We start from the raw sequence: 20,904 nt of genomic DNA on the forward strand, positions 1-20,904 counted from the left end.
GTAAGGCACGTAAGGGAAATGAATGTAACATGACTACAGTAATCAGTCATTAGCGAACATTGTAGTTTGTTATTAATAATTATGTATAGCAGGATATTGTAAAAATTGTTACGAAATTTTTATTAAAACGTTTCTTACATACCGTTACATTGGCTGGGCTGCAAAAATATTCGTTGTGGGCGGCAAGTTTGACATACTTGCTTTACAGGAAGATAACAGAATCCAGAGCATCCACAACACAGTCTCTACAATATTCAAGCACCATCCACAGTATACAACCAAAAATTACCAAACCAAAAACATCCCAGAAAATACGATCCATTCACAAAGGAAAATACATTCAAAGAACAGCAGCAGGAATTTGCACAATCAGGAGTTCCTTTTTCCAAGCTCCCTATGTCTTCTATGTGAGGAAGGGAGTAGTGGTGAGTCAGAAGCCCACCTTGGAGGCTATTCGATTAACCCAGAGGAGGCTGCCTCATGCCTCAGTTGTTTAGGCTCCATTTAAATTACAGTGTTCAACCTTGGTGCATATTCTCAAAATGGAAGCCTGACAAAGTAGAGCAGATAAGTCAAGAAAGAATAAGCAAATGAATGAATGAATGAATGTCACAACACTGGGAATCAGGAGAGTGGAGAATTGTCTCAAAGTAGAGGTGAAGAGTTCCTTATTATAGGAGAGGCCCATTGGCTGCTGACCAGATTACTACACAGGTGATTCCTGCACTGGACGGAGACTAAACCCACCCAATTCTGAGATTCTAGGATTGTTCCACAGCATTTATGTAGGTCTGGGATGCTCAAAAGCTCCACATCCAGGATTGCCAGCCCAGGGCTGGGCAGAGCCAGGGCAAGCCCAGAAAAATCAGATACGACAGAAAATTTCAGCACTGCATCCTCTGTGTGGCGGAGTTAGACTCACGCAGTCAAGTGCCCCCTGTGCAATTACGAGGCAAGTGCTTTAACCTCTTGAAACTTCAGGCCCCTTATCTGTAAGACCTTTAGGACATAGATTTTAAAATTCTCAGCATCAAGAAGATAGGACCTTATGGACTTATCTTATTGGTCACGGGAATAATTATAAGGCACTTTGCTGGGTCTAGAACATAGTAATTTTTAGCTGAAGATTACTTGCTGATTGAGTAAATCAGATAAATTAAACGATGAGCTGATCAAGCACAGGACCTGACATAGAGCCAGTCATCAAGAAATGATAATCAGTGTCACAGCTCTATTCAAGCAGCTCTTCAACCACTGAGGCTGCAGATTAAGAAGGTGCTGCTGAAACCGGTGAGAATGAAAATCATAGAATTTCACCTTGCGTAAACCTGTGGCTGAAAGAATTTAATGAGGTGCCCCAGTGAGGCACATAATCTCGGTGGTGTGTATAGGAATTCTGATTTCATTGATAGGCAACTCTTAAGAAATTTCAAGCAATCAAGAAAAGAAAAGAAGCACAGGACGTTCGTAAAGCATCTCTAACTCACGAGGAGTGTACCCAATGACTGAAAGGAGTACACCTGTGTCAGATGAACTTCAACCCTAACACCACCCTTCACCACCGTTACCACTCACTTACATATGTCTCTCCCCAGAGTCTGTCATCTCCTTGAAGACGAGAACCATATGTGATGAGGTGCTGCACCCCCAGTGCCTGGTACTGAGTGGAGCAATGACCCTAACCTAGAATCAAATATGCTGAAAGGAAACCCTGAGGGGTTTTAAGTCCCAGGGGATGGTCCCTATGTCGGTGAGGCTTGTAATATTTTCAAAAACATATCCAATGTCTCTAAGTCAATACCAATTTCATATATTTTAATTTGAAAGTCCAATAGCCAAGAGGCCCATTTTTCCTTGGGTCCTTGCTTGGAATCAGAGTATACTGCCACCAGGTGGCAGCAATTCCACAGTCACATCCAGGAGGCTCATCAGGTAGGGTTTTAAACCAGGGTCTTGTTTTTCCTGATTTGTCCTTCTGTGGGGTGGGGAAGTCAGGGAGATTTGGGGCTCTGAGGTACTCTCACTGCCTGGGCATCATTGTACCCCACCCCCAGGATTTGGACATCTTAGCTGCAGGCTCCAGGTCCCTCCATGGAGAAGGCCAACTTGGGGAACGTGTGCATACCCTGGGAAAGCAGACCCCACGATCTGGATCCCTGACAGGCCTTTCTGTTCTTGCCCTGAAAACACACACTCAAAACACAATGACGAGTGAGAGTGGCAGGAATCTGGGGCAGGGAAAATGTGATTTCCTGAAAGAGCCACTCCGTTCCCCAAAGACTAAAGAGACAGAAAATAAAAATTTGAGGGGGGGAAAAATTGAGTGGAAGCACTTCACACTTCAGAGAGAACACAGGGCTGACAATGAAGACAAATAGATGTTTAGAAAGTTATAACAGACCACGGAATGCAAATTGCCAGGGGACAAAGGAGGCAAGCTGCTGTGTCGCTTCAAGTTCTTGACGAGAAACTTAATTTACTGGATCCACAATAAAGGCACTTGGTTCTGAGTTCAATGCCTACCCTTGGTCTGTGGAGCCCTGATTTGTCCTGCTCAGCACCAGTGACCTGGAGGCAAAATGAGGAACACTACCAGTGTTCCTGGAGCCCTACTGCGTGCCAGGCCCTGGGCTGGGCACCAAAAATAAGGACTAGAAGAGCTTTCGCATTCACGTGTACACTTGCTTCATAGCTACCCTGTGCGGTAGATATTCTATCCCAACGGTCAGGTGAGAGCCCTGAGCCCAGAGAGATAAAGGGACAGGCTGGAGGCCACCCAGCTCATCAATGGCAGAAGAGTGACTCAAAGCTCCTTCCCTCAACACCCGACTCCACGGCACCGAAAACCCTTCTCCCTGGTTTGCCAGCTGACAACTGCAGTATATGCTACGTCACCGTAAAGTCACACAGGTTCTGCCAGAAACTGTTCTTCTTTCATTCATCCAAAAAAATATCTACTGAGCTCCTACTGTTGGAAGGCACCGTTCCAGGGGCTGGAGATCTAACAGTGAATGTAGCAGGTCAATTCTCTGCCCGCATGAAGCTCACATTCCAGCCAGTAAAGGGACTGACACAAAATGGACAGTGTCTGAGACGTGGGCAAGTGTCACTGAGAAAACCAAAGCTGAGAAGTGGACAGGTGGGTGGGCGGGATTAAGGGGTGTGACTTGAAACAAGGTGGTCAGGAAGCCCTCACCACACAGCCCTTGAGACCTTAACACACTGTGAGGAAGGGGTTCTCCTCACTCCCAGGAGCCCCACAGCTGAGCTCTCTACATGCTTTCTGTAGTTCTCTGGCCTCACTAGGTGGGGAGCAAGGAGGGGGCCACTAGGAATTCGCCCACTCTCCAGCTCAACACTTAGCCTTCATGTAGAATCCCTGCCACACAAGCCCAGAGGGTGTGGGCCTCAAAGAGAATGTTTCCTTGTCTGTTTGAGGCCTCAGGAGCTTTGCACAGCACCCTGTGCCCCTTTAGAAATGTACATGAAGAGCAGACAGGCCTGTCTGAGCCCCTGAAAGCAGAAGGGAAGGGGAGCTGGGGCCACGACTGGAACGGAGATCCTGGATCAGGGAGAGCCACAGAGCTGCCTTGAACCTATCACTCTGGTTGGGATTTGAGGAGAAGAGCATCCTATGGGGCAGGAAGGCACCCTGAGGACTGTCATCCTTCTGTGGGTCACTGCTCCCACCTGCACAGGCACCAGCCCTCCTTGGTTGTAGGTTCTTGCTATGGTGGCGGGGGGGCGGGGCGGGGGGGTAAAGGGGAGGAACATCTGTAATAATCTGAACAATAAAGATTTATTTAAAAAAAGAAAGAATCATTTAGCCCTAAGTATCCATGGTGCCATGGTAAAGAAACCCTACCCTAGGGCATGGTTCCTACTCCTAAGTGGATGTTAGTTAGTCAGATAGAGTGGGAAGGGAAGGCCTGAGAAGAAAGAAGGAGTATTCCCAGCAAAGAAACAGTATGTGCAAGGGTCCTGAGGCAAAAAGGAGGCCAATATCTGGAATGAACTGAAAGCTGGGGACAGTAACAGGAGATATAGCAAAAGGCAGCTCATGAGGGACCTTGGAGGCCCCCTGTTTGGATCTTATTCCAAAGGCCACTGGGAACCCCAGAAGGGATTTAAGCAAAGAGGTACTCATCAGATTAATATTTTTTTTTTAAAAAATCACTCTGCTGCTTATTGGGGAGTGGCCTAGACTCTTGTAGTTGTCAAGTGGGAGATGGTGGTGGCAGCAGAGGCAGAGAGCAACAATGCTGCAGTAGGGGGCAGGTGGGAATCAGAGCCCATCACTTGTGCCTTCCCAAACTTTTATGATCACTAGAATCCCCTCTGAAGTTTCTTAATAATAATGATGATGCCCAGGCGCCATCTCAGATCCCCAAAACTGAATCTCCAGGGTGGGCCTAGGATCTGCATTTTAGCATTTCCTGGTGTTCCAATGATCAGCCACGTAGGGAAACTGGGTGAGACTCAGGACCTTGACTGACCCTGAGGACCAGGATAAGGAAGCCTGTGTGCAGAGAAAAGAATGGGAAATCTGTCCTGGATTAAAGCAGAATTTGTAGTTCTAACAAAAGTACACAGACCAGTGATTTTGGAAATACGTTTTCCAAAACTTCTTCTCCAGTTGAGCCTGTGCCATCAGAGGATGGAGTGGGCAAGGCCAACAGTCAGGAGCTACTTTCCTTTCTCTTAGGGATTCTGCCTGCAATTCAGGATGCTGGGTCAGGTGCCTGGTGCTGCGCTGAGCCTTGGGCCCCTCACAGCAGCACAGCAACTGAGAGAGGAGTGAGCCCACGTTGCCACTCCACCATGCACCCTCATGCACCGTGATGAGGTACATCTGAGTGGCACTAACTAGCACCCCTCGAACATTTCCACCCAAGTTCTCCTAACAGGGAGTGGCTTGCAGGCACAGCCTGCAGAGTTGAAATTGCTTGCAAGCCTCAAGTTCTAAATGCAGATTCCACATCCTACCGCATGATTTATGTTTGTTTCAATAGGAAAACGGGTGCCTGCTCACTCACTCAAATATCTTAGAGCACATTATTCACACACTGGCATTCCCTGGGGACCTCTGAAAGATACTGATCCCTGAGACACGGCCCCAGAGAGGTCCCTTTAACTGGTCTGGGTTGTGGTCTGAAGTCGGAGATTTTCAAAGGCTTCCCAGGAGCTTCTAACAAGTAGCAGAGGTTGAGAACCCCTGGGCCGTAAGATGCTCTGTTTTCATCTCTTATCTAACATACCCCAGGCACAGCAGCACGTACCCACTTACAGAAGCTTAGGCAGAGGCATTTACTACCCACTTTTCAGAATAGCCAATTCCTTACCAAAGACAACTAAGAGGCCAGCCAGTTCTAATCTATTATTTCTTCCTGTGAGCTACCCCCACAAAAAAAAATCAATCACCAACTAAGACCTCGTTTCCCTCATTGCGATGCATGGCTATTGAGATCAGTGATCTTGGGTGGCAGGAAAAGTATGTTTTTATTTTCGGTAACCTCTAACTGAAATTTAACATTTCCTTCCATTGTGACTGCAGGCAACAAACCACAGTACTGCTAGCAGTAGAAACCCCAGATGTTTTCCTATAACGGCATAGACACCTCCAAATATCGTTTGTTCTCATTGTTGCCTTGAAATCACGAAAATTACCGGACCTCTTGCTGGATCATGCTATTTAATGTACTGATAGACAAGCACATATATCATTACTATGTCACAAATTTGCCTTTTTTTAATGCTCTGGTGGTTGTATTTCACTATATTTGATTTCCCATATATTCAATCTAGGCATTGAAATTTATTAATTCTGAGAAGAGATCTACAGGCTTCCCACCAGCTGCTGAACCTCTGTGGCCAGCATCAGGGGCCTGCAGAAAGCTTCCCAGGGGTGGTGGGCAGCTGTGCATCTAGCAAAGGACACTTACCTGTGGGTCAGAGAGCCGGGAGAGGTCAGGGTACAGGTAGAACTTGATGCCTTCGGAGGCTCCGGGCAACGTGACCCCTCGGATCAGGAGGATCAGAAGCATAACGTAGGGGAATGTTGCGGTGACATATACAACCTGCCCAAGAAAGGAGAGACAAGAATCAAGAAGGGGTGACAGTGGTGCAGACTGAGGCAGGCCCCTAACATCTCACGAGAGCAAAGGGCTTCCCTGGCAGCAATAAGAAGTGAACCCTAACACAGCCTCGTCTCCCGCCTCCTCTCCCACCACAGTCCCCTCAAGGGCTGGGTCTTTCAGTGAGTATCTGTTGAGTGATGCTTGATATCACTGCTTTTCAAACATTTTTGACCACAACCCACAGAAAGAAATATACATATCACAACCCTGTAACACTGAGCTGAAACAGGAAGTTTCACAAAACTATACTCACTCTTGTATGTGATACATTCACACGTATGTCCGTATTTTCCCACTCTATTCCTTTTTTTTTTTTCAAAAGCTTGTCATGGCCCTCAACATTCACATCATAATTCACCAAAGGGGCCAAGATCCACATTTTTTTTAAAAAAACACTGTTTCTAATGAGATTCAAGTTTTAATAGCTAAGGATAGGATGGGATAGGGTAGGAAAGAGAAGGGGGAGAGGGGAGCGGTTTGGGGCAGGAAAGACCCAGTGTTTTCCGGAATCATTTCAGTTTGGTCTGCTTGGAGGCAGGTAACTGAAGCCAATGAACCTGAGAGGCTCCCTCAGCCCATGGATTCTGTGTAAGAATCAAGACAGTGAAAGAAAAAATCTTCCCTGAGCTTCCGCACAAAGAGGTGCTTAGGACAGGTCAATACCTTCACAGACTATCGGAGTTCCTGTCCTGGGGGCCATGCCCCGACCTGAGGTCCCTGCAGGACTCAGTGTTCCCTCCAGTTCTGATTTTTTTCTCTTTGGTCACATTCTCTCCTCCATGCACTTGGTTCCTTCTTCTCAGTGAAACCTACCTATTTTATCTGTTAAGATCAGCAATTTGTCAATATTTAGGAGCCACAGACACGTCTGAGACTCTGATGACAACTATGGACCCTCTCCCTCCTCCCCGCAAATGTGCATGGACACAGATATGTGTACAAGCTTTTGGATGTGCAGAGACTCTGCCTCCCCAGATAAAAGACTTGTGCTTTAAAACCTATGATCTTAATTCCTCCAGTGCTAGTGTAGCCTCTCACCCCTTTCCAAGTGAGGCTTTCTTTTACCAATGTTTCAGCCCTTCATGTCATTCATTCATTCATTCATTCATTCTCTCACTCACTCGTCTACCTACTCACCTGCACACCAATAATACTCCTAGGTACCAAAGACTAAGCTAGACTCTGGAATGTACAAATAAGAATGAATCACAGGATGGAACTTTCTGCTTCAAGAGGCTTCCCCACTGGTAGAAAGACAGACATTCAGGTAGGCAGATAATGCATTATGTAATCAGGGGGACTGCAAAGGATGGGGGAGTGTGGAGAATGAGTAGCTAACCATAGGGGCATTCAGGGAGGGCATCCCCAAGGAGGTGATCCGGGTACTGGCCTATAAAGGATGAGAATGAGTTAGGACATGAGAACTGGGGACAGAAGGAGGAAGAGAATAAAATTCTATTACATTCCAGGCGCAGAAATGGCTACATTTATATAGCATTTCCTCTTGGATTTTTTATTATTCATTTTTTAATATAAATTAGCATCCTAGAAAAACTGAAACAGAAACATTAAATACAGTATTGCACATAATATCGGAGGGATTGAAAGAACAGAAAGACTATGAAGCAACCCACTTCTACTTTGCATTAAACAACACACTACAACAGGATACTATACGTTGGATCTTTTTTTAATCCTCACCCGAGGATAATTTTATTGGTTTTAGAGAAAGAGGAGGGGGGAGTAGAGAGAGAGAAACATTGTGTGAGAAACATAGATCAGTTGCCCCCCTTATGCACCCTGACCAGGAATTAACCCACAACCTTTCTGGTGTACAGGATGACACTTCAACCAGCTGAGCCACCTGATTGGGCAGAATATTATACTTTATATTAATACAAACATAAGTCATTTGGTTGCTCAGTGACAAAACAGTGACTTAAAACAAAGGAAATAAGAGCCAGCAGGGGGTAGTATCAGTGGGTCCTGCTGATAGAGGCTGTAGGCTAGATTACGTCATGCAGACACCGTCCCTAACCTATAATACGGCACCATCCTTGGCCCACTCAGAACTCAGCCCCACCAATTTCAGCAACCGTTTCCGTATCAACCATCAGATCAGTCAACACGTCATGTAATCAGTACAAACAATCTCTTGCTGTCATATACAATGTAATCCAGAAAAGGTGAATGTAAGTCAACTATATAATACTAAGAGACCAACAGTTAATGATGATAATAATAAAAATTAGAGGCCAGCAGTCAAGAGGGGTGATGGCTTCTGCCCAGAGAGCTAACATGCTATAAAATCTCCATTTCCCTTAGCTTCGTCGGCACTGTTTATCACAGATCTTCAGCATTTCGTGTAAATCCTTCACTCTCTTCCTTTAAAATGACACCCCCTCCCAAGTTAACCAGCTTACATCTATGAAAAGTCAGCTAAAGATCTACTGCTTTCACTGAATAATTTCCACTTTCATGTCTGTTGTATGGCAAAAGATTAATTATCCAGACCACTCAGGTCCTGATTAATGATATCTCTGAAGGCTAGCTATCTTAACTCCCAATGCGAATAAATTTAAGGAAAAGAACTTTACCATGCAGAACGTAAGAACAACTGAAAATCATAGAAATTTATCTTCCGTCTGTGGGACCACCTTGATGTGACTAAACTAGTTGGTTATTATTTGACCTGTCGGTTTTGAGTGGACTCGGCCTCTGGGGTGTCATGAAAGGGTCACTTATAACCTGACCAAATGGATCCTCTCCATGCCCTGACAATATATATAGCAGAGGCATGATCTATTAAATCACTGCTGCTGATTTTGAAGCAGTTCTATTGTTTAAAGTTCTAAATGGATGCCTGGCTTCTCCATTACACTTGATATCAGGCCTTAATTTTTATACTCCTTTTATAAAACCATGAGGGAAATAAAATATGCAGATTAATTGCCCGAAGACCACAGTGCAGACAATGAGTTGGCTGCCAAAATGGAACCACTGGCTGGCAGGCGTTAGCTAGAAAAATTCCTTTGTAAGCTGAGGCCTGAGAGCCTTGAGTCACGGTACAAAAGGTGGTTTAGGGGCATCATTATGTAATGCACACAAGTGGAGACGGGTCTAAAAATTGAAAATACAACACTGAGGACAGCCTGTATCTGTTGCTGGTCCCACCTCTGCTAGAAGCCCCTCTAACCTGTTTCTACCCTCAGTCATACTAGACACTTGGGCATCATCTTTGATTTTTCCTGAGGACAGCTGTAGACTGTCCAAATGACACAGATCTTGTCGTCCAGAGACGGCACACAGATCACATGCATGCTGCCACAGCCCTCCTGTGTTCATCGCAGGCATCGCTAATTGATCACAACACTCCGCAGCTCAGCCTGGCTGCAGCCCCAGACCCTCCACACTGTACTCCAGTTGGGAAGAAACCCACTCTCAGCTACCCTTGATCTCGTCCATTTTTCATGTGTGCATTATGTCTCCTGCAGGTCCTTTGTCCCTGTCCTCAGAATGGTAAGATCCGGTGTTGAGCTCAGCACTGCTGAATTGTGATGCATGACACCCGCAGAAGCAGCGTGAAGGCGGAAAAGGAGACTAGAGAGACAGGCTGGAAGGGTCTATGTTGAAGGGATTCAGCCTTCTGACTGACAGCGGTTGGAGCTGGGTCTCCAAGGATAAGGAGGAACCGGAGAGGCATGTCAGGCAGGGAAGATGTGGAGCTAGCCAAGGAAGTGGGAATGGGCACAGAATGTTGTCTCCTGGGAGGTCTAGGAACCTCCAGGTTGTCCTCCAGGTGCTCAAGCTGGAGACAGTCTCACCTCTTTCCTCAGGTTCTTCCATATTCAACCAGTGGTATCAAGTGTTGCCAACTTGATGCCCAACTATATTCTGAAATGACACCTGTTCTTCACCCCCTTCATCAGGGCCCTTCTTCGCCTTTCTTCTCCATCATGCGACAGTCCCACACTGTCCATACTGTGGCACCGGTTTTAAACACATGAATCTGGCATGTGCTTTCCTGCTCCTCTGAGTCTCCCCCCTCCCCCCCCCCCCCCCCCCCCCCCCGCACTCCCAGCCCCACATTCAAGGTTGTGGGATACAGTGCAAAGGGTTAGGCTTTGAGTCAGAAGACCCTGGGTTCCAACCCTGTCTCTGCTGTGACGTGCTGTGTGGCTTGACCAGTCGCCACCCTTCCCCACCCACTCTGTTCTCCCCTGTGCCAGGTCCCCCCAGTTAGGGAGCATGCCAGGTCCCATCAGGCCTCTCTGCCTTTTCATGCCTCCCTTTGTCCATAATTCCAGCCCCAGCGCCTGGGCCACCCACGGCGTTAGTCCCGGGTATGTCCAAATCCTCACAGTCTGAGGACTCCGCCAAGTCAGAGACCATGCTGTCCAGTTGTCATATCATTGACCTACCTACTTTATATGTCAGGCAGCTGAGGCCCAGAGTAATTTTCAGTGTCTCAGTCTCATCCTCTTAAGCCATAAACCATGCCATCTATCCAAATGTTGTTGAGAGATTGAAACCATGCCACAGCCTCCCGGATTCATTACCACATCCTTTCCCCAGTCACTACTTCAGCAGCCTCCTGGCACCATGGCGGTTATCCATCAGCTGTTTTACTGCCTCATAAGATTAAAGATCTCTAGCATATTAGTTCCACAAGGAAAGGGAGTTTTGTCTTTTCCTTTGCCTGCTGTATCCAGAACAGCAAGAGGTATATAAACTGTGCTCAATAAGTCTTTGTTGGAAGATAAACAAAAAAGCAGGCTGAGACCTGGAACCCTGAGGTTAGAATGCAGGTCTGCAGACACCACTTTGTGCTCCATCCATATGAAATGCTGGATCTACATACAACAAGATTTGGAAAATGGAATCCCATGTTAAGAGGGGTGTTTATAAGGAAATCACAAGACATGTGGATTTAAATGAAAGACCAGCTCAGATACGGAGGGCAAGGAAGTACAGCTGCAAGGTGCTTCCCAACAAAGCCCAGTGTCCCTTTCAAGATAGCTGAGTCCCCAGGCCTTGTCTGGGAGAGCCAAGCAGGGTGCAGGCATTATGCTAAGTGATGCAGTGTTTGGTGATGGGCACAATAAGGTCACTGACAAGGTACCCTGAAGCCTGGCTGTTCCTGGCCGCTGCCAGTGGTGGCTCGCACCCAGTGGGCGTGGGGGAAGAGGGTTTAATCTTTCAGAGGCTCCAGCCCTAAGCACACCCCTTGGTTTGGAGAGTTTTTTACTATTGTTTAATTTCCTTTTAGCAGGTCAAGTCCTTCTGAATATAAAGGTTAGCACAATTGGTGGTAATTATACTGTATCCTGTTTTAATTGACTCTAATTGCTCATTTGCATTCCAATACTGGGATTGTGGGGTGTTTCCCCCCTACTTCCAGGACACAGATGTTTATTTCATAGCAGGGAGATCATTAGACCCTAAGTTTTCCAGGATAATGGGGTCAACTGGAAAGCGGAGCGCTATTCAAAAGACATGGGGAAAGCAGGGTGGTGTGGGGGCAAGAACCCAGGACGTCAGGGTCAGGAGAGACAATGTGCAGCAGCTCGGGCAAGTTCCATAACTTCCATACCCTCTCTGGCTGGCATTTTACCATTTACAAAGCAGCGGGGGCGGAGGGGGGGGGGGAGGCGGGGGGGGGGGGGGGGAGGCGGGGTGGTGGTGGTGGTGGTGGTGTGTGATTTACATGAATCCCTTTTGTATTATTTACTTAATATTTTAAATAAATAAATATGCTTTTTTGCTGTTGTTGTTAATCTTCACTTAAGGATATTTTTTCCATTGATTTTTAGAGAGACTGAGGGGGAGAAAGACAGAGAGAAAGAAACATCTGACGTGAGAGAGATTGGTAGCTTCCTGCAAGTGCCCCAATAGGGGCCTGGGTTCAAACCTACAACCCAGGTACGTGCCCTTAACCAAGAATTGAACCCTCAACCGTTTGGAGCACAGGCTGACGCTCTAACCACTTAGCAACAACAGCCAGGGCAATATACATTTTTACATTAAATAAGTATATGTAATAAGAAAACTATGAACACTATAAACAGAAAACCATGATCTCTTAGTACAGCGGTTCTCAACCTGTGGGTCGCGACCCCTTTGGGGGTCGAACGACCCTTTCACAGGGGTCGCCTAAGACCATCAGAAAACACATATATAATTACATATTGTTTCTGTGATTAATTACTATGCTTTAATTATGTTCAATTTGTAACGATGAAAATACATCCTGCATACCAGATATTTACATTACGATTCATAACAGTAGCAAAATTACAGTTATGAAGTAGCAACGAAAATAATTTTATGGTTGGGGGTCACCACAACATGAGGAACTGTATTAAAGGGTCGTGGCATTACGAAGGTTGAGAACCACTGTCTTAGTATAAATAGAAGGTAAATGCAAAAAGAAATGCAATAAAAATAAAATGTGATTAAATTTTAGCTGAAGGCTCTGAGTCTGTGCTGTTTTCTCTTTCTTCAACAGCAGGAGTAGCAAGTGTCAGAGAGGCATTAAATGGTAAACCAGCACCGTACTGTAGCTTTTGCTTTAAGATACATTAAAAAGGGAATATTGTCTAATTATGTGATTCAATGCTTTTAAGCCTGGCTACTCTAAAATCATTGTGTGAACCCTCTTTAGAAAGAACATTTCCCATATTTGTGGGAAAGACTAAATGGATCCCTGAGGTCCTTCCCAGCAACCACGGTGTTTTCTAGGACAGCCCTCTGTCACTCACAAAGCTTTTCAAAGACCAGGACTTCCTAATCCCCTTCACTTTTTTCACCCATCCCCTCAGCCCCTCCCATTTGGCAATCATCAGTTTGTTCTCTGTATCTATGAGTTTGTTTCTGTTTTATTTGTTTGTTTTGTTTTTTAGATTCCACATGTAAGTGAAAGCATACAGTATTTGTCTTTCTCTATTTGACTTATTTCACTGAGCATAATACTCTCTAGGGCCCCCCATGTTGTTGTTAAAGGCAAGTTTTCACTGAGTAACATTCTAGTGTATGTATGCATATGTGTATGTGTGTATCTCACATCTTCTTCATCCATTCATCTATCAATAGACACTTAGGTTGCTTCCATATCTGATGGTCAGTTACAGATAAGTCATGAGGATGTAAAGTATATCACAGAGAATATCTATATATATAAAAGCCTAAGCGACCAGTTGACCGGCCAACCGGCCGGTAGCTATGACATGCACTGACCACCAGGGGGCAGATGCTCAATGCAGGAGTGGAAACCACAGGCATGGAAACATGGAACAGACTGATGAATCTCAGAGGGAAGGGGGGAGGAAGGAGGGTGGGAAGAGATTAACCAAATATCTTATATGCATACTAGAGACTTGGTGCATGGATTCGTGCACCAGTGGGGTCCGTCTGCGGGGCTCGGGCTGAAACCTGCTCTCTGACATCCTCCGAGGGGTCCCGGATTACGAGAGGACACAGGCCAGGCCCAGGGACCCCACCAGTGCACGAATCCGTGCACTGGGCCTCTAGTAGTCAATAATATCATAAAAACTATGTATGGTGTCAGATGGGTAGTAGACTTATAGTGGTGATCTTTGTAAGGCATGTAAGTGTCTAATCCAGTGATGGCGAATCTTTTGAGCTCGGCGTGTCAGCATTTTGAAAAACCCTAACTTAACTCTGGTGCCGTGTCGCATATAGAAATTTTTTGATATTTGCAACCACAGTAAAACAAAGATTTATATTTTTGATATTTATTTTATATATTTAAATGCCATTTAACAAAGAAAAATCAACCAAAAAAATGAGTTTGCATGTCACCTCTGACACGCGTGTCATAGGTTCGCCATCACTGGTTTAGTCATTATGTTGTACACCAAAAACTAACACAATATTGTATGTCCACTATAATTTAAAAATAAAATTTTAAAAATTTGTTAAGAGGGCACATAACATATTAAGTGCTCTTACCATAAAAAAAATAGTTGGTGGGGGGAACATGAGGGAACTTTTGGGGTAATGAATGTTTTTACCTTGACTGTGGTGATGATTTCAGGGATATATGCATATTTTAAAACCCATCAAATTGCATGCATTAAATATGTACAGTGTTTTTTGTATGTCAATTATATCTCAGTAAAGCTGTTTAAAAAATTGAAACCAGGACTCCTTGGAGCTATCCAAGGTCCTGACACTGATTTGGGCAGAGCCTTCAGTGAGCCAGTCACCCAAAGTCTTGGAAGCACTGCTGTTAACTGCATACCTAACTGCATGATGTTTGTACCACGTGAATAAGTTCTATTCCAATTTTGCAGACAAAGAAAAAAGACTGAGAATTAGAGATTGGAGTGGCTTGCTCCAGGTCACAGAGCTGGTAGATAATTCCGAAGTCTGCTCTCTCTGCCACATGTGCTGTGCTCTGGCCAAACAATGCCTTCTTATTTTCAACTTCCATTTTCTCCCTCTGTCTGTTCTTGACCTCAATGATTCAGCTTGACTGACTTTGGGCAGTAACTCATCATTGTCCACTAACCCTAACCTCAAACATACTGTGTTAGCCCAGTCCTCCCCACGTCCCTTCCAGGCAGGCTTGCCTCTATCTGGACATCTGCTTATCCCTTATGGCTGGAAAGCATGGTACTGAACATCTATTCCTTGGAAAATCATTCTTTTGAATACCAAAAGACTTTCCCTGCTTTGGTTTTTGAGAGAGCACTACCTGAATTCCCAGGTACAACATTACAGCAGGCAACAAATAGTCTGGCATAACCTTCATTAAGATTTTATTGACCTTGGGAACAAGATGCTAGGGAAATGTGAATCTGAAGAAGGATGATCCCCATGGACACTTTTGCCTCTTCACCACTTCTATTATCTTCAGATAATTCTAAAAGAAATATAAATAAGGAAAAAATCTCTGTTTTAAGCAACCAAATTCCAATAGGTGACCAGAGTCATGTTTTAGTGAAGATATTAATTATTCGAGGAGGTAATAGTATTTTAGCAATGCAGCAATAATTCCATGGGCAGTGAAAGTGATTAATTTTTGTGTAATGACAAGTATTTGTCATCAGCTATGAGAGTTAGCCCATGTGTGGAGCTTAAAAGAATATACTAAAACACCTGCCCACCTTGGGATGTATGTCTCATGGCATCATCTCTGAGCTGGGTTGAGAAGAAAGAGAGGGAAGGTGATGAGGGACAGTATTACAGTTGGGAGGCATCAAGGCCAGGTGGCATGACCAGGTGCTAGTCCCCACTCTATCACAGCAACAGAGACCGTAAGTCCTCCCCCAAGATCTGCTCTCCTCCCTTCACAGTTATAAAACCTCTAATCTTCAACTAGACCCACAGCCTCCTAGAATAAAGGCAATATTCCTCAGCCTCCCTTACAGCTAGGTGTGGCCATGTGACTATGTTCTGCCCAATCAGATACAAATGAAAATGCCATGTACAACTTCCAGATACTGTACTTAAAGGAAAGGGCTGTGCTCTATCCTCCCCTTCTTGCCCTTCCCACAGGCTGGAATGAAGACTGAGTAGTGAGCTTAGATCATAAAATAAGGGTGACACCCAAGGTAAGGCAGGCAGGTTATGCCTGGATTGTTATGGGAGAGAGAAATAAACTATTTTGTTTCCACTACTACTCTTTTAGGTCTCCATTCTAGGCAGTCAAACATATAATTTAAATATCTAACCACCAACTGCCTCTATGATCTTGGGTCAGTCCTATTTCCATTCGAAGTCTGTACTATTTTTCTTTAAATAAAGGCATTAGCCCAGGTGATTCATACTATTCCTTTTTACTCAGACATGAGCAGAACATTCTGATAATCCTGAAGATGGGCTCTTGAGAGCAACCATCCTCTAAACCTGGAGTCACCCAGGAATGGCAACAGAGTTAGGAAGTCTCCAGAAAGGCCTAGTCAGTAAAATTAAAAGAATGGTTAGAACAGAGCAGCCAAAGAGATCACCATTTCTTGGTAAGCTACAGTGTTAACCTTCTCTGTCACAGTGTAGAATGAGCCTGACAGGGTGGTAGCCAATTTGGTGTGGACCCCATCATCAAGTGCATGAGTTACAAGGTCTCTGAGACCTCCCAGAGCCTCCACATTCCTCCCCTGTGAAATGAGGATAATGCCTATTTCAAAGGTTGATGTGAGGGTTGGAGATCACTGTGCAAAGCACTGAACACAGACACTGTTCCATAATTGGAAGGATTGTGATTGCCTTTGTTGCCCATCACTGGGTCAGTAAGCAGTGTCCCTTCAGCCCAGTGAGTCGGCCAGCAGAGAACAACATATCTGGGTGTTCAAGAATGCAAACAGAGAGGCTGGAGTAAGCCCAGCTTCAGCTGTGATGGTGGGCAGAGAACTGTTTCCCGAAACTCCTTATGGAATCCTCTCCCTAACAATGGGTGTGGCTGGCGATGTGGCGGCAGGGGAAGGCTGGTAGAAAGAGGCAGTAATTCATTAGCTGGGAAAATCTGGGTGAATAGGACCCAGAAATAAGAAAAACATCAGGACAGAAGGGACATACTAGTATACACAGTCGTCCTGAGGAGCTGCAGCAGACAGGCTCTGGAATGAAGGCCAGAGAGCAATAGGAGTAAGTCCAATTATGAACAAGAATCCTCTGGAGTCCCAACTCCATCCAACAGTTGTGGCAGTGGAAGGGCTAGGGTATAGACAGTATTTAGATGAATTGGAAAAAAATTATACAAGGATGAAACCAGGTAAGACCAAATTCCAATTTTAAAAGGTAGAAGGGACTTTTCAAAAGTTGAGTTGAAGGGAAGGATGGGCCCCAGCTGTGTCATCACAGATGCATACATGACAAGGAAAAAGCCTGCCCTGTAAGGGGGAAGGCTAGACTTTCTGGAGAAGCCAAGGACAGTGAGCATCGCCAACCTTTGTAAGGCCCAGGAATCTAGCAACAGAGGAGCTTGGGGGCTCCCTGTTGAGGGATAAGCAGTTGATGGGGGCTCAAGTGTAGCTTATGAAGAGAAAATTGCTGAGAATTCTCAGATACCTATCCCAGAATTCTACTCCCAGCCTTAATGGGTCCCAAGGGAAGGATTGGATCAACGAGGCATCTTCAGGAGCTGGGGCATTGTGGGCAAGAAACCAAACATCTTAAGAGCCCAGGGAATGGTGTTATTCTTTCTTCTTGCTAATGGTTGGGACATAAAGATCATCTATACCCATGGCCTGTTCCAACCCTGAGATTCCATGACTTCATTGGTTAGTAATCATGGATATCCTGGTTGTAAGTAGAGGGCAAAGAAGGAAAAGAAGGAGAAATGAAAGATCAGACACATAAGAATGGGACTAAGATTTATTGTTGGGTCTACATGCTTTATTTTTATGTTATCCAGTTCCACAAGATAGAAACTATTATCATTCCCATTTTACAGAACTGAAACAGAGGCACCCAGAAGTTGAGTACTTGGCCCATGGTTGCACAGCTAAAAATAAAAAGGCAGGATCCAAGGTCAGATCCACCTGACTCCAAAACCTGCACTCAACCATGATACAGCCCCATCGGGAATTCAAGTGTCCTCATAATCCAACCAGCTTTATTTCACACCACATCTTCTTCTGTTCCCTAAACAAACCCTGCACTTGCCTGCATGCAAGCCTTTGCTTTTATCATTCCCTTCACCTGGGAGGTCCTTCGCACCTTCTCTACTTATCAAAATCTTGCCAACCTCCAAGACCAGTTCAAATACCATGTCTTCCAGGACTTCAGCACTAGGCCATTCAGTCTAGATGAAATGCTCCTTGTCCAGCCTGCAACTCACTGAGAAATATGGCATTCAGATATGGAGAGTGGCCTTGACATAAGAAAAACCAAGTTCAAATCCAGCCTCTGACACTTTCTGTGTATGTGACGGACTTTTGGCAAATTATTGCCTTTCTAGGTCATAATATTTTCTTCTATACAATGGAAATAATAATATAGCAAATTAATGCAATCGCTTTGAGCCTTGGGTTCTTTTTAAAAGTGTGGACTATGGATAACAGTTCTCACCTCTCATGGTAAGTGTGAGAATTAAATGAGCCAATGTCTACACAGCACCAGGCCCCGCGACTTGACACATCAGCCCTTAGTAACCAGCTTCCCTTCCTCCTTTTACATGACCCTTATTATATTCCACCTTCTCATACACCTGCCTTTCCCTCTAGGTTGGGCCCTATTGGAGGGTCAGGGCTTTACTCATCTATGCAGGCTCTGAATGCATCTCATAAAGGCCAACACAGACTGTAAATAGTTGATGAATGAACACATTCAGACCTCAGTAGCCCAGGGACCATGAATAGCACAAAACAGGATATAATCCAATGTGTCTGCGATGGGCCTTCAGTGTAAACCATCCCTGCTCTCACTTGAGCCTCACCATCTAAGAGTAAAGAACTTTATGTTTAGTTCAATTCACCAGCTATTTAATTGAGCTCACTATGGTCCAGGCCGTGGGCTGGTTTTGGAGAGCTTGCTAATGAGTGAGCCAGGCCCCTGACAGCAAGACACAGACAGCTCCATGATGGACCACACAACGGACGGCAGCAGGGAGCCCAGGGACACAGAGAGATGAGGTGTGGCTAGAGAGATCCTCCCGGAGCTGAGCTTTGAAGGCGCACAGGCTGCCTGTCTTGCTCCAAAGAGTCCTGATCTAGAATGTACTGTGCGAATAAATTCCTTCAAGCAGGAAGGATCAGACATGGTGCCCACAGGGAACCTCAGCCTGGAACATCACCTCCAGGGAAAGAAACAAGCTCTGCATGGTGGCAAGGAAGCTGGGCCCGAAGTGACGCGATACTGAAATAGCAACCACGCTAATTAAGATGGCTGAGCCCAATTCAAATCCATGTCCACAGGATATCTTAAAATCAGTGGATGGGGGCAGTCTACTATTTAAGCCTATTTCATGGTGAATTAAGATTAGCCAGAGTCAATGCTATTGGTTTTTACATAGCTCCACCATAAAGACCATAAAAATGAAAACAAATCCTCAAACAAGCCCAAGCAACATAAATATTCCATTCAGTGCCCAGCCAAGCTTACAATGGCTTTAGGAGCTATTATTTACTGCCTGGAAAACATACTCAGTACCTTGGTTAATAATGATTTAAACCCCATCCATCTCTCTTGGACTAGAAGGCTGGTGTCGCTATGGTGACCAAGGGCACCATCAAAGCACACCATTAAATCCTGGGCAGGGACTGACCAGCACAGGGAGGCTGGCAGGCGAGAAACATCACTCCATGTCCTCTTACTCTAGCCCTCAACCCACTCGTGATGGATGTGTGGAAAGGAGTCAGCGAATGCTCAGGGACTGTGTTTGCAGCCAAAAAGAGCAAGGAGCTGCCTGAATCCTGCAAGCATCACTTGATCTCTATGACATGCTGCCTCCTGTCTGTCAGGCATCCTGAGCAACATGGATCTCTCCAAGGCACCCAGGCTGGTTGCAACACGCTCCTTCCCAAACAGCTTCATTTCTTCAAAGAGGAACCTGCTTGCCTCCTGCTCTTGCCTCAGTTTATGGCGATCCATCTTCTGGCTCCCACCGCTCCTCTCAGCAGTCATCCCAGAGGACACCAGGCCCCCCTATTAAGTCAAACCTAATAGCTTCTTAGCACTTGCCCTTCTTCCAGTTTCCAGCTTTAAGACTTTCCCCTATTAGATGCTTCTGGTTTTCTGTTTCCTTTTCTCATTAATTTTTTAGTATCTTTCACGGGTTCATTTCCTCAGTCTTTCTTTCCATCAACAAATCAACCAATCAACCAGCCAATTTTGATTAGCATCTGTTATGTGCCAGATGCCGTGATAGGCACAGAGGACACACAGAGCAGAAGCCAGCCCTGCCCTCTGGCTCTCACAGTGGTAGCTTGCTCTCTTGCTCTCTGCATATTTCTAGCTGTTTCCCAGAAGTCTGGCCTCATCCCACTCCCGTTCTCTCTCTATCCACTCTCCGGGCTTTTCCTGTGTACTCCTGTGGTTTTAGGAGCCACCAATCTGCTGATGATCTTCAATCTCTCCCACCAGCCCAGCGGTGTCTCTTGAGTTTAAGACCCATATTTTCAACTCCCTTATGTGTATGTGCCTGGGTTTCCTACCAAGACCTACAATTCCACATACTCAAAATCAAAATGATTACTTTCTCCCCCAAATCTGCTCTTCTTCCTATGTCCCCCTTCTTGTCATCCAAGCTATAACTCCACTGTGTTATCTTTGATTTCAGCTTCTCTCTCTCACCTCTGCTTCATGAATAAAGCCTTCGAAAGGGAGAAGTACAAAATTGGGCTTCACTGCCCTATAGATCTTTTGCTGAACCCAAGCACGGCCAGTTCCAGTGGAGTTTCCCTCTCCTCCTTCCCTCCAGGCCCTACCACCCTGGCTTTTCCTTCCCAGAAAACCCAGCTTCTTTTTCAAGTTCCTCCTCCTCTGGGCTCCCCAAGTCCCATCTTGACCCCTCCGCCCTCCTCTTGCCTTCTCTCCCTGGGTGTCCCACCTGTTCTCAGAGCTTCAATTCCATCAACTTTACAATGCATGTTTTTAGAACTGTGCATCTTATTATCTCTGAAATCAGAATGTCCCCCAGGTGGCAGTCACAATGCAGTTACTGCTCCCTGAGCGTAAGGGACCTGGGTTATAGGATATTCTTAATATCATCACTTCAGTTGAGTTACAAGCTTTGTTGCTTAAAATATTTTAAATCACATTAATTTAAACCAATTGCTGTTTAATGTTTAGAATATCCCTTTAA

The 20,904-nt window shown here is 45.3% G+C and overlaps 1 protein-coding gene across 1 annotated transcript in view; it reads right to left on the reverse strand.

The window, feature by feature from the left end:
* The window catches only part of SLC6A11 (solute carrier family 6 member 11), a 105,005-nt gene that overhangs the window by 42,130 nt on the left and 41,971 nt on the right, over positions 1-20,904 (reverse strand). The window contains exon 6 of the mRNA XM_070433630.1: positions 5,943-6,077. Coding sequence (XP_070289731.1) covers positions 5,943-6,077 — 135 coding nt within the window. The remainder of the gene's footprint in view (positions 1-5,942; positions 6,078-20,904) is intronic.

This window comes from Myotis yumanensis, unplaced genomic scaffold (assembly GCF_028538775.1).
Source record: "Myotis yumanensis isolate MYYU_CA2020_CCGP unplaced genomic scaffold, mMyoYum1.0.hap1 SCAF_14, whole genome shotgun sequence".
Classification (NCBI taxonomy): Eukaryota; Metazoa; Chordata; class Mammalia; order Chiroptera; family Vespertilionidae; genus Myotis; species Myotis yumanensis.